This window comes from Chlamydotis macqueenii, chromosome 1, assembly GCF_036417535.1.
Source record: "Chlamydotis macqueenii isolate bChlMac1 chromosome 1, bChlMac1.mat, whole genome shotgun sequence".
NCBI classification, from domain to species: domain Eukaryota; kingdom Metazoa; phylum Chordata; class Aves; order Otidiformes; family Otididae; genus Chlamydotis; species Chlamydotis macqueenii.
Window position 1 is genome coordinate 117,582,114 of NC_141556.1, and position 24,675 is coordinate 117,606,788.

Genomic DNA, 24,675 nt, shown 5'->3' on the forward strand with positions numbered 1-24,675 from the left:
CCTGGAGGGCATGTAGGAGTTACAGAGGTAAAGCTCATATTCAAACCACCTGGTATAAATGTGTAGTCTGCAGTGCAGTACTGAAGCAAATAAACAACTGACAAACTAGTAACTGTCTTGCAAGGCACTTTGTAAAGAAGTTGTTCTTAAAATAGCCATCTCCACAAAAAAAAAAAAAAAAAAAAAAGGAAAAAAATCCAACCAAACATCCTTATCTTTTTTAACTCCGGTACTGTCTTATTATAAAGTTATAAAATGAGAAACATATCTGTTCTTAGAGAATGAAAAAGTTTTTATTAAAAAAAAAGTAAGAGGTCAAACAGTTCAACTGTAACCATGCAGGACATGTTCAAAGCAAGGATCTCTCTATCCCAGCACCCTGTTTCCCACAGTGTCCATTAATATCTTAAAAGAGTAGGTACAGGCCAAGTACATACAATACTTGCTATCAATACCCTCTCAACCTTCAAGTATTTTGAGATTGGGGGACTACGTAAGACCAAAGTTGGCTGGCTGGCTGGTAGCTGCCCACAGCTCTGTCTTCCATGCTGTGTGCTCTGCACTCATATCAACTTTCATACCCATATTCCTTAGTAACATCAACGGATTTGTTACCACATTCTGTTAGTTTTGAACCTGACTTCTTCAAGCTTCCTTTGAAAGCCCTTAACTTCTTGTGCTGTGAATGCAGAGTCACGATCCACTCTCTTCATGTCATCTGTCACCTCTATAGACCTTTTTGAAGATCTAATAAAAAACAACGGGCAACAGTCACAGGGTCAGGATCCCAGCCCCACTATCTCTGCTGTAGCCAGGTTCAGTGGCACAAAAGGATCCTTACGCAAGCTGATGACAATTGCCCTTGGAGAGACTGCATTGCCAAATCCAGACAGTCATCTCACCTTTTGCAGACCTAATAAAAATCAACCAGCAACAGCCACAGGGTCAGGGTCCCAGCCCCACTATCTCTGCCGTAGCCAGGTTCAGTGGCACAGAAGGACCTTTACACAAGCTGATGACAACTGCCCTTGGAGAGACTGCATTGCCAAAACCAGACAGTCATCTCATGACAGGACGTACTTCAGAATGGGACTGACCAGAGTATAAAATGCGACTGCCAAGTGACTTGCAGGAGTTAAAACCACAGTTCAGGTAAATATGAAACGTATTTGGTGCAAAGGATGTAATAAATGTCCTTCTAGCTCCAGAAAGCACTTCAGTTGCTCTCCCAAACCATTCACCCTGCCCTCTGATATGAAATGCAAAGTAACCACAGATGGTCAGCATCTCCATATGAACAATACAGAAAGCTTGAGACTACAAAAGAATCTCAGTGCATTAGGGTAAATAAGGCAGGGGAAAAAAAAAAGCTTATTTTCAGAAGTTCCTAATCCTAGGAAGAGGTTCTGAAGATGCACCTCAAAACCAATAAATTTTTGGTTTGGAAACTGTATAACAGCAAACAGTTACACTTCTCAGTTCCCCCGGTCTTTTGAACCTAAACCAACATTTCCTTCTAGGTAAGGAAAGGCCCTTCTCAGGGCTCCAGGTATGAAGATATTTCCTGTCACAAATAGACTGGTGCAGAAAAAAAAAAAAAACCAGGGAAAATCACTGGAATCCTCAAATCCAAGCACGCTTACACAATAACATTCTTGTTCACAAGGTACCAAAGAGAGTTTGAACGTACATTTGAGCTTGAATACTTAACAGTTTTCACTGTTGCATATTTTCTTTAAATTACATCATTAGCTAGAATGCTTTTACTCCCATATACAATTTCATTTATTTCAAAAACAGAGAAGCCTTGTAGAAAATGAACAAATATATTTACAAAAATAAACACGCTTTAAAAACACAGTTCTTAAAAATAAATGCTAAAATAGCCACAAAAAAATCCTATGTGATTCCCCAAAAAATGACAAACAATCAAAACACAATCACAACTATAAATTAAGTTTATACAGCTTAAATAAAGATCCTGCCCTAAAACGTCCTTTGAAGAAGTCTCTCTCTTCTCTAAATGACATAGGGAGCCCAAGCTCCCTACTTCAGTAGAACTAATACTGAAAGGCAGCTCATGAGACTATCCCCTTGTAGACAGGATGGGAACATTTCTCAGTGTGATCACCAGAACTGAGTGGAAACAATTAATTGCCTGGGTGGTCTTTCAAACAAGAAACAGAGTTCAACGTGATATATCCCTTCAGTTCTCATTCCCAGCAGGAGCTGGAGTAAGAACTAGTGAGTTTGAAGGGAGCTCTGAGAGTAAAGGAGGGAAACTGGCACTTCCTTATGTTCAAGAAACACTTGGGCTGAAACTGTCAAGGGAGTGATTTGGAGTTGGTCACAACAGGACCGATGTGTGCTCTGATCCGCATCTATTACTCCAGCAATGAGCAGGCATTACATGAACTGTTAAGTCCTGGGGACACATACAGATTGCAGTGAAAAAGTAAAGGATCGGTAAAGGGCAAATATAAGTGGTTCTGTCCTCTTCCTCTCTCTGTCAAGTGCCAGAGCTCAAATACACACTGAGAAGTATCCCTATGGATCCACGCTTTAGCCACACAGGCAGCTGTAAAGCCTAGGACTGCTGGAGCCCACAATCCTAGGGCTGCTCAAATTACCCCAGAAGCTGTTTTGCTCACAGCAGCGTGATTTGGATGAGATGTGACAAAAGCCACCTGTGTTTCCCCCTAGCATTTGGGCTAACCTTTTGTATTACTGAAGATGGTCAGTAAAGAACAAAATAAGACTCTGGGTCCGGTGTGACCCTGTAAACAAAACTAGGCATATTCTGATGACTTTCTACATTATTCTTTGCTGCTCAGGTCCATCAAAGCAGTGGAGCAAGGCACATCCATGGCAAATGAGCTCAAATCAGCCACAGCTATCACAGCTCCAGATGGGTCAAGTTGTTGCCGTATTCAAGTTGCAAAGAATCTCAGCTGATTTTTGTAGTATCTTCAGATCTTCCAAGCGTAGTGCTTCTGCCAAAGCCAGGTGTTTTTTGAGGTTCTCTTTGTTCCTTTTCAACTGGGAAATCTGAAGTTTATAAAAATGGGATGAAATTACTAAAAATTCAGATTATTTAATGTAGGACACGATCACAAAATTTGTGTCAAGGTCCTCTGTGGTAGGGATTCCATTAACTACATCAAAATACAGTATTTTTTCTAACCTTCCACAAGAGAAACTGTAATACTAAAAATAATAAAATAAAAAAAAAAAGGAAATATCATCACATGGACAGGAAGGGAGATGTTTACTTGATATCGGGCTCCTAAGTCCATGCTATCCTCAAGATGTTGCTCAAGACCAGATTCACTTCATACTCTGTGTACATACGTGTTTCCTTTACAAAAGTGTGGTTTTAATAACGCTTTTCCATGATAGCTAACCAACCTGACATTAAGTATACCTGTTGTTTGCCAAAATTGAGAAAGGAAGGAGAGGCTGTTTTTCTAAGAGTACAGACCTCCCTCACAGGAGACTGGCTGACATAAGTAGCTCATCTGGCTTTAATGAACACAGCCTTCACTTTCTAAAACAAGGCACCCCTGGCAGGTCTGCAACATCTTATGTGCCCACCTCATGCAAGCCTGCATTTTCTTTCAAGAAGTAACCTTAACAAACACATTGATACCATAGGCAGAGCAAGGTTAAACACTTTTCACTTGTTCACAGGGCTTCGTATAAGCTTTGTAACATGGTTCCTTTTTTTTGCTGCAGTCACAAATTCTGCTGAGCAATTTAGTGCTGGTCAGTCACCCTGGAAACAAATCTTACACCACCCCAGTGTAGTCAATTCCCTTTGTCACTCTGTTCTCACCCCAGAAAATTACACTGCTGTACACTTATGCTAGGAGATAAAGGAATCTGGGCTACCTTGCTCTTCCAGTCAAATTACCTGAAGAAGGACATGCTGTGTCTCCTCTGTTAAAAAACTGCATATTTTTGCTGCTATATTCAAAGTTTGCTGTTCATTTCTGGCTGAAATTACATCACCAAGCAGCGTTCTCCTCCAGCAAGTGCTAAAACAAAGATGTTTGAACAACACGCAATCATTTTCTGTATTCCTCAACTGAATGATAAACATGCGGTTATGCTAAAAATAACAATGCTGACATAAAGCAAGCAGCATACACGAAAAAGACACACAGCATTCAGAGATGAGACTGATAAGGCAAGCGAAAGAGAAGAGAGGTTTAATGGTCTGGAGCAGCACTTGCAACCCTTCACCTCTACCCTTTCAGCCAAAGCCACAGTCTGCACTTACACCAATGTTTCCAGTCTTTACTGCTCTGCCATGCCACCACCAACTTCAGCAGCACCAGTGAGGAGTAAAACCTATTCACTCAGAACTTACTAGCATAGCTTCTGCTAAAGTTCACCTCACATACTGACACATTTCATGGGCTTGAAATCAGTACCACAGGGAATTATTTTTAGTTCTTATAACCAACTTATTCAAATCAGCAATGAATCTTTGAAGCATAAACAGCTTTAAACAAGAGAAAACATTTTTTTTCCTTATCATTTACAAGCAAAGCCCAGGTAATCATTTTCTATTAATGCTGTTTAAGGCAAATTTGCCTTTTGGAACAAATGATCAAAACTGCAACGACAGCCACTGGAGATGAATTTCAGATGTATTTGATCCTAGAATTTCAGAAACAGCCTGTGGAACACATGCTTCAAAGAAAGCAAGCAAGCAAGGTCAATAGCATTTAAAAGTCCCATCAAACCAACAGGAAAAAGACCTAGAGACTGAACCTTAAAGTAATATCTCCCTCTTGAAATAGAAAGAGAAAACAATGAGGTGTTGCTAGTGTTTAATACAAGAAAGTAAAAGACCAAAGCAGCAAACAGGCAATGACTTCATCGCACGTGTTCTTTGCCTTTCCTCTTTTCACTTCTCACCTGGAGTCAATGAGATAGACACAGGAAATTCAAGTGTCCCAGTATCTCACACACAGCCAAAGTGCAAATAAAGAAAAATGCCTACATTTTCAAAAAGTACTGAAACTTACAATTCATCTGCTCCAAGACTTAACAACTTGAGGGCTGTGAGGAGTCTCCAAGATGGTCCATCCCATCCAAAGGTCAGGTTTCTAAAAAGTCAGAAGTGATGAGATGCTGAAAGTACAGGCAATCTTTTACAGCATGATAGCTTTCTTCCTGACAAATATCAACAAGGCAAGATCTGCTCTTTGGAACTCCTTGACTTATTCTGCTGCTATCCACAGCTAGGAGACAGCCTGGACCTTGAAATCTACCTCAAGCTTTGATATTGGTGATAACCACTTCTACCTTCTCTTACAAATAGCAAGCAAATATTTGTTAAGTAAAAGAAATAATTACTTTACGCTGGATTTTAATACTAGAAGTAAATTTGACTCCCAGAAAAACTGAAAAGAAAGTTCACATAGAAACAAAAAACTCCAGATACCTACTCTAAGAAATCATGATCCTTTAAAATGGAAATTTTTGCATTTCTCTGCTTGTCCAGTGGAGGAAAATATTTGAGGAGAGTATCTGCATAAAAACATATGTTAGAAACCAAAATCCTCAATTCTGAAATGACATTTCAACCATATTTTTCAAGTAGCTATAGGACAAAGACCTGCTACATTTTAGTGAACATAATCAAAAATCTATCTACTTCTCAAAAGCCATGAGCAATCTCCAGGATTGTATCCTTATACTGGAAATCCTGACTCAAACTGAAGTTACGAACCACTCTCAGCAACTTCAGTTTGTGGGCATCAGGACTTAAATTCTGATGTCAACGATATAATCTAAGGCATCCAGCCAGAAGCTCTACATACATGCTGGTAAGAATCATAATTTTACAGAAGGAAAAATTTCCTAAGAACATTTCCAATTTTAAAGCTCCAACCCTTATATTATACGCACTTCAAAGTGCTATCAAACTCTACTCCACTTCTTGGAGATACACACAAGTATCTTGAAGGCACTAAAAAAAAAAAAAAATCATGATGCCTTAATAGGCAATGTGTATATTGTGCACATATATATACATATGCAAGTACATGTACTTCACTATGCTTTAGTTATCCCTTTTTACTCACATCTCCTGTTGAAGACAGACAGATTTAATATGCTCAGATGCTCTGCTCTCTACCGTTGTACCTTTCAATGTCAAGACAATATATATATACCCAACCTGATGAGACATAAACACTGCTGTGAGGATTATTCATGGCAACAAATCCATATTCTAGTAACAGTCGCTGATTATCATGAGGCCCATAGCAGATAAATACTTCTTCATATTTTTTGCACTGTGAATTTGTCCGAATTTCGTAGTTTCTTGTCTGCTCATTAAATGCAGTCTTTACCTTCAAGAAATTAAAAACAAAAAGGTTTTACTCTTGGCAAGAAGACAGGGTGAAAAAGGAATCAGGCCTTGATTATTAAAACCCAACAGTACTGAACATTCCTCTAACACTGCAACAAAACAGATAGTGTTACAGGTGCCTGAAAAGGCAATCCATTTGGATGATCCCACACCAGGATTACTCTACAAATACTAGTATGAAGAACAACAAATATCAAAACCTTAGTCCACAGGATGTGCCACCTCCTGTAGCGACTTATTACAGAGGCCCCAAAACTGAAAATTAAGATGGCTTCATGCAGAGTTGGCCACTTTTGTGATGTCCTAGCTCTGTGTTGGCACACAGTCCCTGACATAAGATGGAACTGCTCTACACACTTTCCTAAGGCTGCCCACAAGCTTCAGCCATGGGATCACATAACTCGAGATTCGTCTCAGGAGCTGAGCCTTTCAAGAGAGCAGAGTAAGGTTATATTTACAAGTGGCTCTTCCCAATAGCTACCCTTGGTGCAAATCTTACCCAGCCATTGTGGGCTCTCCCTGTACCTTTGCTGCGCTACATAAACTGAAATATCTGAAAATCATCTTTATTCAACTGCCTTCGGCTGAATAGTAAGCTCCAGTGTATATACAAACCATAAGTAGTCAGCCTGTGTGCATCCTCAACGGACAATGTTCCCACTATGAGATCTCTCACTGACCTCCAGACACCCCTAATCCATCACATAAATGCATACTGTATTGAGATAGTACATTCACAAGTAAAGAAATCAAATTATCTGGTTTTAGTTTCTTACCTGAACATTTGGACTGTGGTTTAGCAAATCTAAATATGGTGCCAATGCATAAACATCTGGCTCAAGAGAAAAACATTCCCTCTGTGAATGTTTCATGTATATTGTTCTGGTATTAATAGTGCACCAAGCCCACTCTAGAGCACTGTAGTTAAAAATAGTTCCTGTGTTCTCAGCAAACAAAGGCTGCAGGGAAGAGAAAAAAGCCTTGGAAGACACATACAACTCATGAACTGTCGTTCTCTGCTCCTGAGCCTTCTTTCTCAATGGCTCGGGAAGAAGGCTTACAACATCGTGCTCCAAATAGACAGGGCAAGTGTATGTCTTGGGTAAAACATCAAGATACGGCTTCCACAGAGATTTCTCACCAGCATGCTTCTCTGCTATTAAAAATGTGCACAGTGCTATCAAAGGAGACACAGGAGGCTTCCATCTATTAGAAAAAAAAAAGATAAAAATACCAACATTGCAGATACACAGAAGTGAGATAGGAAATGGATGCAGCAGTATTTTATCTTTCTTCTAGTTCTTTTAAATGTTATAAATAGCTTCTATTTTAAACTTCTTTGTAGTTCATCTCCAAGTCCTTTTGATAATTTCAAAGGGGCTTCTGACTTCATTTTATTGAGAAGATATAAAAGCTGGTTTGTAGTGACAATTTCAGGCTCACTTGTTGGGTTGTTTTTTTCATTTTGTTTCGGGTTGGTGTTTTTTCACAATACATAACAAGTACTCAATGTCCAATATAGGTCTTCGTACTAAATTTTCTAAACGGCTGTGTTCATATGACTGCTTTGCATCCCCATTTTATCCCCTTTCTCCTATTGAAGTATATTCACAAATTCCCAAGAAATCATTCATAACTGGCATTTAGGTCCAAGCTGGCTCTAGAGGCAGGTCAAGTTCAAGCCTCTACCATTCCTCCAATTGTGCCTAGCTAAAAGAGGATGCTCTGTGTCCAAACCTGAGCATTCTGAGCATTCCACAGGCATGAAAGTCCACACAAAAACATTGATACAAGTTAGGGTATGCAGTTTAAAGCCCTACCACCAGTTCAGATGATTCATCTACTAATAAGCAACCCACAGGAAAGGCCAGCTTGCCCAGAAAATGTCACTTTTCACTTACTTTGTAATATATTCTCCTAAGCAGCTATGAAGGACAGTGCCCGTCGTGAGTAAGCATTTCTCAGGCAATGAAATAATCAGATCCCCTGCCTTTGATGAACAAAAAAAAAAAACACAACACACACAAAGAATAGTAAAGGTCAAGTGTAAATGACTCATCTACTATGTGACTCCTGAACATCGCCCAGAGAACATGAATGTTGGGAAGTAAAGAAATGTGATGTTGTACTTGATGGAAACTGGTATGGTTTTAAGACAGTCACAGTCCAGGGAAGATGACTGGAGTCAGTAGGAACCGCCACCTGCAGAAAGTTAGCTGTTCACAGAAAGTCTGGTGCCTGGCTACTCACTTTCTTTGTACTGAGATATATTTTAGGTTAGATCTCACGACTACCTCAACTTCTTTCAACATAGCAGCATGGGGTGGGGATAATTTAGGTCATGTCTATCCTGACCCCGTTTGCCAAGCTGCTGTGTGTGTAAATTAATTTTCACGCCCGGCTTGAGCCATATGTGTCCATGCCTGTAGGGAAAGGACAGGAATCAAGTCAATACTCTCCCCATTCCTCTCCTGAGTTTCCCTATCTTGCTCAAGCCCCGTGGAGTCTAGCTCTCATTCCACTCACTGCAAACTCCCAGCGCTGTGGATAACCTGAGCCTCTGCCTTCAACTGTGGGCTCTAACTCTGAGTCAGCATGAGAACATACACTCTTCTCCACGCATGATTTCTCCACTGCATCTCCTCCCTACCTTCAGCTATACTCTCTATTTTGCAAAAGGCTCTGGGTCTGATTTGATTCCCCATTATTTAGTATACTATTATACTAGTTAGGAAACTTCTCTAACAAGCCTATTTTCTGAGAGGCACTTTTCAGTCAGAGTTCAGTCTTTCTGAAGGGCAAGGTACTTGCCTCCGAAGGGCAAGGTACTTTTTCTATCATTTCCCCTTTCTGCTGGGGATGATAGAAATTATGATTTTATTAGCTGGTCTACCAACAAAAAATCGGGCCATCAAAGTGAGGTTAAAGCCATAGTTTCACATTTAAGCAGTCAAATGCTGCTTAAAGCCTCATTGCTTTCCTCCATCCCCCTTCCTGCTATGCCATTCCTCCCTTTGTACTAGCAATGGTCTCACCAAGGTGGGAGATTTCAAGGAGCAAAGCTGTTAAAGCTAATTTTTTTTTTTTAAGAGAGAGCTTTCTGTTAGTTTAGCTTCCTGATGCAACTTACCACACAAGTGGGTAAGACTGCTACAGCCAGTGCAAAAGAAACCGTGGGAGCCAGTGGCTGAGGGAGAAGGCATATAGGAGGGAAGGGGCCTGCTCCTTCTGGTTTCAGTTAGCCAGTGATTGCCTTAAGCTGAAACTTAAAATCAACACTACCAACCTGAAGAGCTTTAGTTGTCATCAGTCCTCTTCCTGTATCTGAAGCAGGAACAAAGAGGATACTTAAATACACGTATATATGTAAAATACAGGGGACTATGATAAACTGCAATAAATTAACAAGCCAGCAAGGAAAAGCTCTAAAAGAACATACATTATCTCTTACAAATCACAAAAGCCAACTACGGATTGTTCCAGATATATACCTCATTTAATTGTTTTCTGATTCTCGTTTTACTTCTCAGGACCCTGTGAAAGCCCTTCCCCTGCATCTCATGTAACACTTGCTATCCAGTTCTAGCAATTACTCCACTTCTTTCCCCCTATTATTTGCTTTAAACACATCTTTCATCACTGGCTGCTGCTCTTAGTCTCAGAGTTCTAACTGAACTTTACAATCTCCATTCACAGTATTTTTTCTCTGAAAAAAACTCTCTCTTTAATATTAAAAAAGTTTTTGAAACATAATCTACTTAAAGAGAAAAAATAAAAATATACACCTTTACTGTAAGCAGTACTAAGCAAATCTCAGCTCTAAAATTATTTACTTTTCTGTATCACTAGATCTGCTGAATTTGTGTAGAAAAAAAAAAGATGAAGAAATGGTAACAAGGTTAGGTTCTGATACTGGAAATATGCGAGAGAGACTACTTTCGTCTTTAAAACTCTGCTACTAACACTTAAAATTGGATTTCTACAAGGAATTTGACATAGGTATGTGTGTATGTTTCATAGCATATCGGAGTATTCTCATACTAGTTTTACAGAAGAGCATCTTTATATAAGAAAGTTTACAGTACTTTAGGCCTCCACACCTACTTGTTTATGTTAAATGACACTCACTTGCATTTGTCAAGAAGTCCTTAAAGGACTAATGTTAATTGGCTTTTTTTCCTGATGCCAGTCAAACATGTGATTCAAAATGAAAGCAGGAAGCTAACATTCACGGAAGAATGAAGCATGTACTACCAATAAATAATTAAAACATTACCCCAGAATTGTGCTGGCCTTAAATAACTGTCTTCAAATCCTCTGTCTTTCAGCCACTTCTTAAGTTTAATGTATTCCAGTTTGCTACTGCAGTTGACTAAAAATAAAAAAGAGGGGATTATTGCTATAAAATAGCACTCTATTGGAAAATAAAGGAAACAGAAACATTTTACTGTATGGTCAGAAAAACTGTATTTTGACTGTTTTAGTATCGCATAATAGAATAGCAAGAAAGCCTCCCCTTGAACTAGCTTAATAAGTTATCGGCCTCTGGGTATTGGGAGCTGACACAATTGTAAGAGTTACTCAGCATATTCAAGGGTCAAAGAATTTAAGAATAATTAGCCAGAAAAGAGGTCATAATGTTTACCATGCTCTGTTTGGGACTGTAAACAAATGCTACAGTATTTGTACAGAAAAAGCTAACATCTATGAGCAAAGCACAACAGTGTTTGACAAATATACACCACGAAATGACACCTTGACAAACAACCAGTTATATTATTATTTAGCAGTACTCCGAAGGATAGTACCTCCATCCACAAAACTCTGCACATGTTTTCTTCTTCTCTTTCGACCTGTCCGGCCTCTGCTTTTCTTCATATTACGAAACAGATTTTGCCTTACTCAGACAACCTGAACTTTAAAAAAAAAAAAAAAAAAAAAAAAAAAAGTTGTTAAAAAATATTTAAAGCTCCTTTCAAATACTGTATGTTTTTTTTATCTCACTCAGAGAAATCAGAGCACCGCTTGTTTAATAAGCTGCCTCTTAAAAGTTTTTAAAGTTTAGCAAACGCACTACAAGCAAACCCCTGAAGGAGGGTGGGCGAGGGAAGGCGGGAAGCCTTCACCTCCAAACATCGCCTCGGCCACGGCATGGCCGTAACCCTCTGCAGCCCTGGCGCTTCCCCACCGCACGGCCAAGCCTCTCCCCTCCATTTCCCGGGTTGACAGACAACATCCCAAATCGCCCGAGGGACCCTCTCTGCCCCCTATTAAGGCCGTGGAGGGTGAAGAGTGCAACGAGACATCCATCCCGTCTCCCCTCGGCGGCCCAAGAGCAGCTCCGGCTCCATACTCCCTCTCGAGCTGAATTCGCGATGGAGCAGAGGGCAAAGGCAGACACCATAGCCGATGACCCCCACCACCTCACAGCCACCCACCCGCCGCCGAGCCTAGCACCCGAAGAGAACACACGCACCGCCGCCCCCGGCCCACCTTCGCCCGCCCCGGCACGGTAGGCGGAGCTCTCCCCGCCGCCATCTTAAGTGCGTTCATCCGCCCCCGCTGGCGTGTAAGCGTCGGTAGTCGGCTCGTCTTGTCCTCGCTGCTGCGCAGCGCTGAGGAACGAGGGGGAAGGTAACGCCGTCGGTAGCGGAGGGTGTGCCGGCTGCCGCTCCGGGCCCGCCTTGCTGCCTTCAGCCCTTTGGCGGGGACGCGTAACGGCCGCCCGTCAGCAGCCGGGACCGTCCCACAGGGAGTCCCCCTCAGGAGTCGGGCTTTTCGGTGGCCCACGGGGTTGCTTTCCCTTCCCGTTAGGATGAAAACCCGGTCCCGGGGAGGTGGCAGTGGGTGAAATGTACCGGTTTGCAGCGAGGTGGGACCTTGGCGGCGAAGCAGGAGTGTGGCTCCGGGCTCTGGTGAAGCCAGTCAGAAGCTGTGCAGGCTTTTAGGAGCTGGTTAAGATTTCACCCTTGTTCGTGCTTAGTTACAAGCTAATTTGGAAGAGAAATGCCAATTAAGTCAAAAGTGACCAAACCCAGTGTTTTAAACTTGCTTTGATGAGGGAAATAAATCTTCTTTAAATGTGCTACATCTGTGGAAAAAAAAAAAAACAGCAAGTGGGCTGTGTATCTAGAGCTGACTGGTGTGTTAAACAGAAGAAACAGTGTAGTCAGTCTGTGGTCCACTGTTTCCCTCTGAAAACGCTGGGATTGGTTCTCCTGCCTGATGCTTGAAGATCAAGCCACCCCTTTTTTGAGCCGGAGTTTTTCAGCTGTGACTGTGTCAGTGCTTGAACAGAACCAGTTGAAAGTCCTCAAAAGAAGGAAATGGTACTGTGAGGTGTATGTGCAAAAGAGCTTACTCCCATCGAAAGCCAGTTTAGTATTAAAGATTAATCATTGACTTTCTTTTTCTAATCCAAGTGCTGGTTAGGTTTTCTTTAAACATTAACACTAAATGTGTATTTCTCTGCAAATACCTTGTGCTACTTTAGTAAGTTATGGTTAGTGTGCACTCTAATGTTGTTTTACATAATTCAAAGTATTCTAAATAAGATTTTAAAGGAAAAAAAAAAACACTTTAATCCATTTTCATATACCATCTTTGTCCATCTGAGTGTGAAATTTTCTTCTTTGCTGTTTGCAGTTGCTCTCACTTTGGTATACATTCAGAGAGGACAATGTCCAGCGTGCCAGTAGCTGTGGTGACTGGGTCCAACAAAGGGATCGGATTTGCAATTGTGCAGGCTCTATGCAAGCAGTTCCCGGGGGACGTATACCTGACAGCCCGAGACCCTGGCCGTGGCCAGGAAGCAGTGGCAAAGCTTCAGAAGGAAGGGCTGCGTGTGTTCTTCCATCAGCTGGATATCGATGATCTGCAGAGCATCAAAGCTCTCCGTGACTTCCTAAAGGAGAAATATGGAGGGCTCAATGTGCTGATTAACAATGCAGGGATTGCTTTCAAAGGTAGGAAGGACTGTCTGGGATAGTCTTATGTGCTCTAAAGCTATGTGGAGAAGGATAGTAGATGCATCAAGAATGTTACTCTACAGGACTTCTGTGCCAATGGCATGCTGCATTTTTGACTCTGCAAGCTGCCTACCTTCTTAAGCATGATGAAAGGGCAATGTGAAATGGCTCTTTGTCTAGCATCTCTTGGGCTAACTGTGCATGTAAACATGCTTCTCTGGAGTACTGTATTTGCATCACATACAGAGCATGAAAATATGCATGCTGTGCGTGAGCACAGTTGGGCTTACTGTCTCAGTGCCTATGAGTTTCATCAGGCCCATGGGAGTCCATCATCTATGTGAATATCAGCTGTGTTCCTCAGCGATCTGTTTTCTCTCTTCTGCAAGCCTCAAACTTCATTCTATGTGTAACCTGCTCATGGATTCCAGTTCATAAAAAAGAACCTTTGGCCCTGGGTGATTTTGTAGTATTTGTAATCTTATCTTTGACTTTCTTAGGCCGTTTGGTTGCTAATAAAACACTTTAACCTAAATCTTGCTGTGCTGAGCAAGAATTTAACACTTTAATCTTCTAGTGGACAGGAAGGCAGAGAAAGTGAGGAAGACACAGCAGTTGTAAGGTAGAAGAGTGCATTCTCCTTGTAGATTTCTAAAACCAAGTTAAGAATCATGTTAGCTCCAGATAGAGCAAATCACAAGTGTGACTACTAGTTAATTTTCCTGCCAGTACAAACTTGTTCTTTACGTATTTTTAGGGTGGTGGTGCTGGTTTTTTTTTTTTTGGTTGTTGTTGGGTTTTTTTGTTGTTAGGACATGTAACTGTTCGAGCACAGTATTGTGCTGACTGGTCTGCTCGCAGCGTGAGTTAAGGAGGCCTATCAGGTAGTAGGTATGAAACCTCACGTACTGCTGAAGATTGAGCTTCTCATGTAGTGGGAGTGCAGCAATGGTGTTCTGAAGTCCAGTCACTGTGTATTTTGCATGGTACTTTGCAGGAACATTGCTTGTGTTCAAGATCAGCTTAATAGGAGGCAACTCAATATAATTATCTGAGCTTCAGGATGTGCTCAAGGTAGAGAGGTGCTGAAATCTTCCAGCAACAGTTAAAAGGTATTTCTCTCCATGCTCAGACCAGTATTTCTTCAATTCAAAATCAGAGCCTTAACTCAACCTACTAGTGACAGTAAGTTTGAGCAAGACAGGGCTCTAACTATAGCAATTGAAGTGCAGTGTGTTTCCTGTTGCTGCCTTTGCAGTCGCTGTAGCCTTTGTCAAGGTGGCTTCCTGGACAGGTAAGGTAAAAGTTCCTCGTTGCTGCAGCAAGATATGCTACAGCTCATCTGTGTGAGATCTTAGATTTATTATCATGGAGCCACTGAACAGATAAATAGGTAAAGTGGCATGACCAGTGGAGTTCCTGTTACTTCCTTTACTACATCATAAATTGCTTAGTTCAAAAGTTGCTTACAAATGTTTAGCCTAGACTTTCTTCAAGCTGGCAACTCACCATGAGTCAGCAGTAGATCATACAACTAAGAAATGTTGTAGAGGGAGCCAGTTGTAGCTGTTGTTGTGTAACTATCTAGCACAGAGGTTAGAGGGCTTAACACATGTGTAAGAACTTGCTATGATGCTTATCACATATTTTGGCTTTAATTCTTGCTTCCGAGATTGGTGTTTCTACCCAAGCTTGCTTCTTGCTTCACCAGATTTCTGCTGCCATTCCAGAATTTATGCTTTCCTTTCTTTACTGCAGTACTGCATGTCACTACTGTCTGTCAAAGATTAGATTTACCATTAAATTTAACTTATTGTTCAGTGTTTGTGCTGTACTACAGGTAGTCTAGCAGAGTCCTTAATCCAGCAAAAAACTGTTCATGTATGAAACTATTATGTACTCACAGATTGACTGTTCTCACAGAAGCTCATCCAGAAGGCATTCCATAAATCAAGGGAGTGTGTATCAGATGTTACAAGTAATGTGTCTTGTTAGACAAATGAGTGAGTTTCAAAATGTAAGGAGGGTTCTCTTGCAAGATGAGTATGGAAGCAGGAGTTTGGAGTCCTGTAGGTTTGTTTTCTTTTCTTCTCTTGCTGTCGTAACTCTTGCAATAGGTGTCATAGTCTGGCTTCGTGTCTTGAATTTAAATTCAAGCAAATGATTTGCAAAACTTCATGCCATCAGAGTATAAGTAAGTCAGCCATTAAAGCTGTGTTTTACAATAAAAACACAACCACATTAAATACTAAATGACCAGTTACTGCTTCTCTTCTGAGTTTGTGTAGGTCTGGGCTACAGAGCTGGGGCTGTTCAGCCTGGAGAAGAGGAGGCTCCAGGGAGACCTTACAGCTGTCTAGTACAGTACCTAAAGGGGGCTTATAGGAAAGGTGGGAAAAAACTTTTCAGTAGGGCCTGTTGTGACAGGACAAAGGGCAATGGTTTTAAAATGGAGCGAGGTAGATTCAGATCAGACATCAGGAATAAAACAGGTGGTGGAACACTGGATCAGTTTGCCCGGAGATGCCCCATCCCTGGAAATACTCAAGGCCAGGTTGGATGGGGCTCAGAGCAACCTGATGTGGTTGGAGGTGTCCCTGTTCCTTGCAGGGGGGGTTGGACTAGATGACCTTTTAAAGGTCCCTTCCAACCCAAACCATTCTTTGATTCTATAGAGACAAGTGAAGACCTGCCTGATCTATGTAGGTGACCTTCATCACTGCAGAGGCAGAGCCTGTAACAGAAGAGGAGGAATGCTGTTACTTCCCCCTCAAAGTGGAGGACACACAGCATATGGCTTATTGTTGAGCCAAGTTGTCAGCTGGTGGCACATCCTACCCCCACTTTTGGTGGTGGCAAGCTGTCAATTCTGTCTGAAATCATTCCCTTACAGTGCAGCTCCATGGTCTGCTTATGCTTACCTGAATCAGCTCACTTTCATAGCTGCTAATTCCCACTCTTTTGCTTGTGTTAGGACAGATCTGTCAGTTCAGGGGTGACTTATGGCACAAGTATTTATCAGTTTTGGGGTTGGCTGGGTCTTTTTGTTTAGGTGGTTTGTGGGTTGGGTTATTTTTTTTTTGTGGGTGGTTTGTTTTTTTTTGTTTGTGTGTGGGTTTTTTTTGTTTGGTTGTTTGTTGTTTTTTTTTTTGTTCTCCAGACTGCACCAAATCTTACTCCTGCATAGAAGGTTTTACATATAGAAGCTTTTATAGTGTTTGTTGCAATTTGGTGCTACCCTGACTTCATGTCCCAGCTAAGAATACAAGACATCACAACATAAGAGTCAGTATGTAGAAGCAATTGACTGCCATGTTGTTGGATGTTAGTACCAGGGTGGTAGCCTAACTTTTTCACCTTAGATTCATGATCTTCTCTTCTGATTTCTCCTCTGCCCTTCCACTGATCTGTCAGGATGGTGGCAAAGCGCTGTGCTGTGCATGTAAGAGGAGAGAGCAACTGAAAACTTACTTGCATGTGGTAGTGGCAGCTCAGACTGAGCACTGGGTGTGAGTAACTACAGGCAGGTCAGTGGGCAGCACACCCTGTGAGAGCAGTGTTTCCTTGTCTCTTCCATATAGAAGGCAGGAAGACAAATGACCTGTGGGTTGCTGTCCTGGTTTCGGCTGCAATGGAGATAATTTTCTTCCCAGTAGCTGCTGTGTTTTGGATTTAGCATAGGATTTGGTAGGTGAAGAATATTGATAATGCACTGGTGTCGTTGGTTGTTGCTAAAGAGATCAAGGACTCTTTCCAGCTTCCCAGGTTTTGCTAATGTGCAGGTGCAGGAAGCTGGGAAGGGGTATAGCCAGTACAGCTGACCCAACTCGCCAACGGAAGTATTCCATGCCATAAGCGTAATGCTCAGTATAGAAGTGGGAGTTGGACAGTGGCCATCTCTCAGTCTTTCTCCCGCTGCTCAGAATTGGTCTAGGGTTGCTTTTGGTGTTGTTCCATGATCGCTGCTTGGGATGGGCTGTATCGATCATCAGGTCATTGCGCAGTAAGAAATTGTGTCATTCATTTGTATATTATCCCTATATTTTTAATTATTATTATCAGTATAAATTATTATCTCTTCCTTTGCTATCAGCTAAGAGGAGGTGAAAACAGGATTACTCATTATTAATATAATATTGCAGAGCTGGATTGTTCATGTTATTATCATGTGAATGTTAGTGATGTTGCTTTTTTTTTAATGTATTTTAATTTATCATATGCCTATTTCCTAATTATCAAAAAAAGAAGAAGCTAAGATAAACATTTGGGGGTTTGATACTTCAGTAGCTTCCTTTCAAACAGTAGTACAATTCTGATTTTTTTTTTCCTTTCTTTCTTTCCTTCTCTTGCTACCATCTCTTATGAAAAGTTCATGACACCGCTCCATTTGCAGTCCAAGCAGAGGTTACAATGAAGACAAACTTCTTTGGAACCAGGAATGTTTGCACAGAATTGTTGCCTCTTGTGAAGCCTTATGGTAAGTGTAACATAACAAGTAGAGAAATAGCTCTATATGAATTTTGGTCCTCATTAAATGGGGAAATCCTATCCTATCTTAGAAGCACACTGCCCCATAGCAAGAGGAATGCACCTTGCTGTACTGTAGGTAAAAGAACATGTGGCCTTTCATTACCCCCAAAATGTCTCTGCCCTGTATATCTGCATTTACTTTCAAGCTGGTCACATTCTTTTGTTATGAATTCAAGTGAAATTCTCATGGTGCCTTCAAGAAGACATGAAGAACTTACCCGTGTTCTGTTCATGATATTTGCCTACATAGGTTGTTATTGCTTCAGAAAGGACCTATTGATAATACAACTAGGATAAGGAAGTACCTGAAAACAGTGTTTCAGCTGAGTTTCATGTGACGTGCCTGTTATTGCTGCTGCTGGCGAAACCTTCTCAATAGGCTGTTGGTCTGTCTCTATCTAGACCACAGCCTCTGCTGTATTTGCAAGTGTCTAGTGATGTAGTTATAAATCGCACTTGAAGATGTACATTAAGTTACTGTGATTGGTGATGTTAAGAGGAACTGGAAGAAAACACTTTACCAAAAGTGGTAAATAGAATGGATCAGAGTCAAAGAAGATACATCGATAATAAAGAGGTATTGGCAACATGCAAATAATCTGTACTGGTTGGATGACTGTTCTGCACAGAATGCTCCTGTTCTTGAAACCTGACGTCACCAGAAAAGCCCTGGAATGGTACTTATGGTATCACAAGTGATTTGAAAGGAGGATATTTGGATCCAATACCCACACCAAATCTCAGGGGTTTTTTTTAAATACAATTCTTCTCAAGACTTGTGATCACTAGATATTTTCATGGATATTTAGAAAAGTGCGTGCTGCTGTGAGTGAAATGTTACCTATACCAACATTTAAATACATCTAAGCTTTTAAGAGAAAAGAAGTCAAGTAAATGAGAGAAGTTGGGAACTGTTAGTCCCTAGGGAAGAAGGAAAAGATTCAGTAAATGAATTGGGGAGGCTAATAGGGGAGAGAGTAGACAGTGCCAAAATTGCAATTTAGTCCTCTTTCACTAAAGGTGAAGAACAAATGTGTTAATAAAGTCATTAAGGGAAAGGATTAATTTCTGTGGCTTTTAAAATCTAAATCCTCATCTTCATTCCCTACTGAATTCATCACCTAAATGGCTCTGAACTAGCAAGAAAGAGGGAAACAGTGTTACATGATTTTAGGGAAGATGAGTGAGTTTCTGGTTGAAGTGACTCATTCCTTTGTAGTAAAGTGGTGGGAGTTTTGCATACTAGGATTTGTAAATCTTCAGGTATTCTTTAAACAAGCTGATGGTCTCACTGCATTGTGAACTAGATTGCTTTTATTGAATTCTGTATTTTTGGGGGGGGGGGCTTTTGAGGTATGTTTTCAAGGCACTTTACTAAGCAGTTGCAGAACTGAAAATGTTTTTGACCAGAACTTTGAGAGAACTTTGAGAGTAAAGTCTGGATGCCATTACTGAGAAAGCTACTTACTACTATGAATATGCCTACGGATTGTAACAGGCTATTTCCTGGAAGAATAACTGAAGTTCAATAGAGAGCTTTTGCAGGTTCACACATTAAATTATCCTCTGTAGTGGGATTACCTAGAAACACTTGACATTGACTTAGCTGTGATCTTCCATAATCTCTGCAAAATAGCCCACACAAAATGTTTTACAGGTGTTCACATAAGTAGTGAATACATAACTCTAGAGCAAGCCCACTTCAGTGTCTGGGCTTGTTTAATGCCTGTACAAGTAATCAGTCTTTATTCTCTTTTACCAGGTAGAGTGGTGAATGTCTCTAGCATGGTAAGTAGCTCAGCTCTGAAAGGCTGCAGCAAAGAACTACAGCAGAAGTTTCGCAGCGACACAATCACTGAGGATGAGTTAGTGGAACTCATGACCAAATTTGTGGAAGATACCAAGAAAAGTGTGCACGAGAAAGAGGGTTGGCCAAATACTGCCTATGGGGTATCCAAAATTGGTGTCACAGTCTTGTCCAGGATTCAAGCCCGGATGTTAAATGAGAAAAGAAAAGGTGACCACATCCTTCTCAATTCCTGCTGTCCTGGGTGGGTGAGAACAGACATGGCAGGTCCTAAAGCCCCTAAATCGCCTGAAGAGGGGGCTGAGACACCAGTTTATTTGGCCCTTTTGCCTTCTGGTGCTGATGGTCCTCATGGCCAGTTTCTCAGTGACAAAACTGTTCAAACCTGGTGAGCCTGCGTACGCTAGGGTACAGTTCCCTGTTCACAGCATTGCGTAGCCAAAAATCTGATTTGTGGGTGTTCCAGCCCAGATGATACAGGCTGATTTGGTGGTGTTGTAATGTAGGTGTGCCTGACCTTGTTTACATGAATTTGCTCTTAATTAAATCACTGCTAGCCCTTCTCCCACTCCCCCAAGAGGAAGCAGATGCCTTACGCTTTGTCAGCACACTAGATTTTTTTTCAGGTACCATAGTTGCTTCTTGAGGTTGTGCAGGGTTTCTTAAAGGAGGAGGAGGTTGGTCTGAGATCTGCAATCTGACCAGTTTGGGGGGGAAGCTAATAGGACCACAATGTAATCACTGCTGTATAGAGATTCCGTATTATCAGTACAATATGGAATTATGTGAAATAAAAATAGTAGTGATGTACCATTAATAGAATTTAGTCAGTTGGCTTTCTAATATGTATGTCAATAAATGATTACTTGCTGATTTGTATTCATCCAACTGGCTCATTCTGATAGTAAAAATTTATGTTTTGAAAATACACTTTATCTTCTGCAGTTATGTTTGTAGCTGAAATGTGTGAAGTTTGGACTATAGAAAGAAAATAAACTACAGAACTGATATAGCAAACAAATCCTCAGGATTTCTAGTTCATTTATTGCACAGCCAGAAGTCTGCTTATTAAAAACCTGGGTTAAGTGCTCTCCATGTAGTAGAGAAAATGAACTGTAAAGGTTACAATACTGTTACAGGATAGGTCTGAAATACTCATGCATCATTATCATGGTAACCAAAACAAGCCATCCAAGCAAAATCACTAGTAGAGGAAGCACTGGACATAGAGAGCACCACACCTGTTTTGTTGGGTTTTTTTGTTGGTTTTTTTTTTTGGTTTTTTTTTTTTTTACTTTAAATGCTGGTTATTGCATTTCAATTGCTTAATCGTGAAAGGTTGCCATGGCATTTCAAGCTGTAGAGGGGGAGCCGGGTGGCAGCAGAGGCAGCCTGGGTGTAGGGCTGGGCATGCAGGGCAGACCCATGCTGTGGGGCCAGGGGCTGGAGCGAAGTGGAGTTGGATCACCTCCAGGTGAGAACGGTGCAGCTCTTTCTCCACCATGTCCTGCCAGCCAGCACAAAAGCTGTGGTGGGGTCTCTGGGGCCCTGCCCCATCATCCCTTCAGGGCAAGGTGCGCACAGCACTGTGCTCTGCAGGGGGAGGCTGCCACCATCTTCCTCTTGCTGTGAGAAGCTGAAGGAGCTGGAAACAATTGCCTATAAACTTGTCATTAGCAACGACGGGTCCGTTACGAGCGTGTTATTTCTTCATCAGGAGTCAGCAAGACAATGCTAAAGTGGATTAGCTGACTGGGTTTTACATCGGCTTCCCCTGGTACAGTTTGTGTTTGGGCAAACCTTGCAGTGAAAGATGTTGGACATAAATAATGTGTGGTTTTAGTACGCTTATCAGCACTGAACAAAGGTGTGGTTATTAGCTGGTCTTTTAAGGATACAGTAGCTATTGTTTTAATGAAGATGGAAGTCTTGCCAAATGAGTCATGCCCCAGAGCTCACTGAAGAGCAGGATGAGTGCTGCCTCAAAAGTTCTCATGCTAATCTATTTTTAATGAAGAAAAAAATCTGAGGCCTTTCATTTAAGAGCAAGAACTAAGTCACAAGATTTCTGTATAAAAGTTTTTGGTGTGTTTTTTTGTGCTACTAACAGACTGCCTACAGTATGATAGCTCCAAAAAGCCATCCAGTTAATACAGTAACTCATTCTGATGTGCAACAGGAAGAGCCATGGTTTGTGTATGCTCTTCTAGTTGTGTTAATGGTATCTCAGCAAAATAAAACATGGCTGTTCTGATTTCATAATAGTTTGTGCACAACTTTTGAGAGATGTAATCCAGCAGTGGAGAATCATACCTCGCTCTTCATACTTCAAATGCTGTTTGAGTCATTAAGTTTCGGAAGCTGCATGCCCTTTCAGTTGGCACGTACAAACTTTCCAAACAAACCTTGACTCAGCTTTCCTATGGTTTGTGCAGAGAGCAGACTGTCAAAGCCCTAGGTACCTTTACTGTAGCTAGATAGTATCCATTGCTGAATACAAATTGGTTTCTAAGTATCCCCTATGCTCTGTAAGGCTCCTTCTTAAGTCTAAACTCAGTACCTAGGGTTATTTTTACATTTAAGTCAAGCAAATTGTAAGTTTGAAAGTTTTACAAAAGATGTATTTCAGATTCTTGTATTAAGCCCTTTCTCAGTGCTTGTTCTTAAGTTAAACCTACTTACCCTATTTCAGGGTAAGGAAGCAAAGTGGAAGATGATGGCTAAGTAGTCATCTTCAGAAATATAATTTCTCATTAAACTGATTATGACACAGATGGTTTCTTCATATCGGAACAGAAAGAAGAACAGGGGACAGATCTTTTCGCCACCTTTGCAGCTGTGGTGTGGTACTCAAGGAAGGAGAATCAGCTGTGTGGACAGATACAACCTCAGCTGTAGGAGGTGGAAACAAGAGGCAGAAAATACCGGCTGTTCATAGGAGTGGAGTCAGGAAGGAGCTTATGCATGAGAAGCACATCCCCCCTGACAGTGGTAGGAGGACTGTGTCCTGGGAACAGAGCTGGGACCACACCAGGCAGACTGCTAGGGGAGGGCTGTTTGCTGAGAGCAGAATCAGAGGACAGGCTGTACCGCGTGTCAGAGCTTGCATTGTTCAACCAAAATGTCTTCGGGTTTTTTTTAAGCTGCCTCCCAGCTTCTTTCCTGTGTCTGTTTTGTCTGAAGTGTTTTGTTGCTTTCAGATGCTGGCACGCTTGCTGAGTGGTTATTGTGTAAAGTTTAAGGATTAGGAAAGGGATGAAATAATAATGATCTGTTCTACTCTATAGAACTTCTACATGTGATTTACTCCTTTTCTTTTTACAGCACGTCATTGCCATTATTACTTTGGAATTTATTAGCCAAAGAAAATGACTGGCAGTGCAGTAGCTGCGGTGACATGGGACAATAAAGGAATTGGATTCACAATTGTGAGAGCTCAGTGGAGGCAGTTTCTTGTGCAGGACACAGTCAGGAGGCAGTGGCAAAACTTTGGGAGTGGAAGCTGAACCTGCTGCCACATCAGCTGGATATAAACAGTGTGGAGGGCCTCTGGGTCTTTCTGGAGGAGAAGCTACAGCTGTCCCAGTGTGCTGGTTAGCAGTGCAGCCGTCGTTTTCAAGGGCTGTAGAAGGCTGGATGTTCAGCACAGCTTTGCTTTGGAAAGCCAGAGATCTCAAGGTATGGGGGCAATCAGTAAGGAGACTGGTCTGCTCTAAACCTTTTTGAATCGAAAGGGCATTACAACCAGGTAATTTCTATCTGGATCCCCTGCAATGCTGATAAGTACAGTATGGGCCAGAGATTTGTATCCCTTATGGTTCCAATGCAGTGTAGTGCCGTGCGTTCGTTTTTCAAAACTGCACCATAGACATGCCTAGAGGGTTTGAGGTCTGTTTACCTAAAAAGATGAAGAGAATATACCTGTCTTAACATGTTGTTTCCCTAGATTTTCCATTCAAGTATTTTCCAATATAAAGACAAGAACTTTATGTCCATAGATAATTTTAATTGAACCCATCTCTTACAATAGTATAACCCAACACATAGGCAGTATCCTGACTCTGAGTGCTGTGGTGTTCCTCTCAGCCTAAAAATGTGTCAAGAAAATTTAGATTATATATGCCGCCCAGTATTACTTAAAACACTTAAATGCAGAGTATAATTCAAACTCCAGTCTCATGTTAGTATAGGAATGTTTTTAGCTTCTTAACCTCAAGTAATGATAAAAAAGCGAAGGAACAATAATTATGTTCTGCAATGGAAATTCCTCAGTTTTTGTTTCTCCCTTTGGAGCTGACCATAAAAGAAACTGTCAGTTGGACAAAATTCTGGTTTTGAAGGCCGGTTTTCATCATCTGTAGATCACTTCACCAGGTTAGCTGTTCATAGCACTTAAAATACTCAATTGTAATTACAATACTGTAATTGTAGTTGTTACTACTTAACAATAGTCAGCTTCACATTTCCCAGTTTAGGTTGTTGTCTTGTCTTTGTACCATGCCCACTGATCTGGACTTGTGGTTATTCAGCACTCTTAAAATCCTACCCTGTCTCTCTTCAGGTACGTACCCACGTACTCAGACACCTTGATCTGATGGGCATTGTATTTGTTGTTTGAATGGAGTTATACCGTGTTTAGGGGACATATGGCAGTAGTGGCTCCACTGGTGTTTTATTTGTGAATGTATTGGTTTGGACTCTGCTGTGCAGATAAAATACTGAAAGCAAGCAACTGGTTAAACTTCCCTCAGTAAAAATTAAAAATGCTATATAGTTCCATGGTAGAAATTTTGTATTTTAAATTGAGAGGCATATTTCTAAATAAATAAATAAATAAATAAATAAATCTGACAAGTGATACATGATTGAAGTAGACTTCCAGTACGAACCAAGCAGATTTACATCCACATCACGTGGAAGTTAACGTGAACATTCATTAGATTGAAATGCAGCCTGGCTGTCTGCGTAAGTGATTACATCAG

General features: G+C 41.2%; 2 protein-coding genes across 7 annotated transcripts; one reads left to right on the forward strand and one right to left on the reverse strand.

Annotated features, from left to right (window-relative positions):
- Positions 1-936: 936 nt before the first annotated feature.
- SETD4 (SET domain containing 4) lies at positions 937-12,012 on the reverse strand. 5 transcript variants are annotated; one of them, XM_086765109.1, is made up of 11 exons: positions 11,882-12,012; positions 11,197-11,299; positions 10,665-10,760; positions 9,675-9,712; positions 8,290-8,378; positions 7,165-7,594; positions 6,194-6,368; positions 5,460-5,541; positions 5,037-5,117; positions 3,914-4,037; positions 937-3,048 (listed from the first exon to the last, which is right to left on the reverse strand). In XM_086765109.1, the coding sequence occupies exons 2-11, from the start codon at positions 11,264-11,266 to the stop codon at positions 2,914-2,916; spliced, it is 1,320 nt and encodes a 439-aa protein (XP_086621235.1). In that variant the 5' UTR covers positions 11,267-11,299; positions 11,882-12,012; the 3' UTR covers positions 937-2,913. The 5 variants fall into 5 exon arrangements, with proteins under 5 accessions (XP_086621235.1, XP_086621254.1, XP_086621271.1 ...); XM_086765128.1 differs by having other exon boundaries at positions 11,197-11,304; positions 11,882-11,983; XM_086765145.1 differs by lacking the exon at positions 11,882-12,012 and having other exon boundaries at positions 7,165-7,347; positions 7,450-7,594; positions 11,197-11,865.
- CBR1 (carbonyl reductase 1) lies at positions 11,899-20,572 on the forward strand. Of its 2 annotated transcripts, none has more exons than XM_086765165.1 (4): positions 11,899-12,022; positions 13,034-13,353; positions 17,726-17,833; positions 19,649-20,572. In XM_086765165.1, exons 2-4 carry the CDS (start codon positions 13,068-13,070, stop codon positions 20,083-20,085), a joined length of 831 nt encoding a protein of 276 aa, XP_086621291.1. In that variant the 5' UTR covers positions 11,899-12,022; positions 13,034-13,067; the 3' UTR covers positions 20,086-20,572. The 2 variants fall into 2 exon arrangements, with proteins under 2 accessions (XP_086621291.1, XP_086621283.1); XM_086765157.1 differs by lacking the exon at positions 11,899-12,022 and adding an exon at positions 12,562-12,717.
- Positions 20,573-24,675: the final 4,103 nt, after the last annotated feature.

Excerpts from the sequence above, each read along its gene's own strand:
- CBR1 (XM_086765157.1), top strand. The coding sequence starts at position 12,614 with ATGCTTGAAGATCAAGCCACCCCTTTTTTGAGCCGGAGTTTTTCAGCT. Across the intron at positions 13,354-17,725 it reads TGCAGGGATTGCTTTCAAAG|TTCATGACACCGCTCCATTT; the intron begins GTAGGAAGGACT and ends TCTTATGAAAAG. Across the intron at positions 17,834-19,648 it reads GCCTCTTGTGAAGCCTTATG|GTAGAGTGGTGAATGTCTCT; the intron begins GTAAGTGTAACA and ends CTCTTTTACCAG.
- SETD4 (XM_086765109.1), bottom strand. The coding sequence starts at position 11,266 with ATGAAGAAAAGCAGAGGCCGGACAGGTCGAAAGAGAAGAAGAAAACAT. Across the intron at positions 9,713-10,664 it reads AAGGCCAGCACAATTCTGGG|ATACAGGAAGAGGACTGATG; the intron begins GTAATGTTTTAA and ends TTCCTGCTTCAG. Across the intron at positions 5,118-5,459 it reads AAGGATCATGATTTCTTAGA|AAACCTGACCTTTGGATGGG; the intron begins GTAGGTATCTGG and ends CTGACTTTTTAG.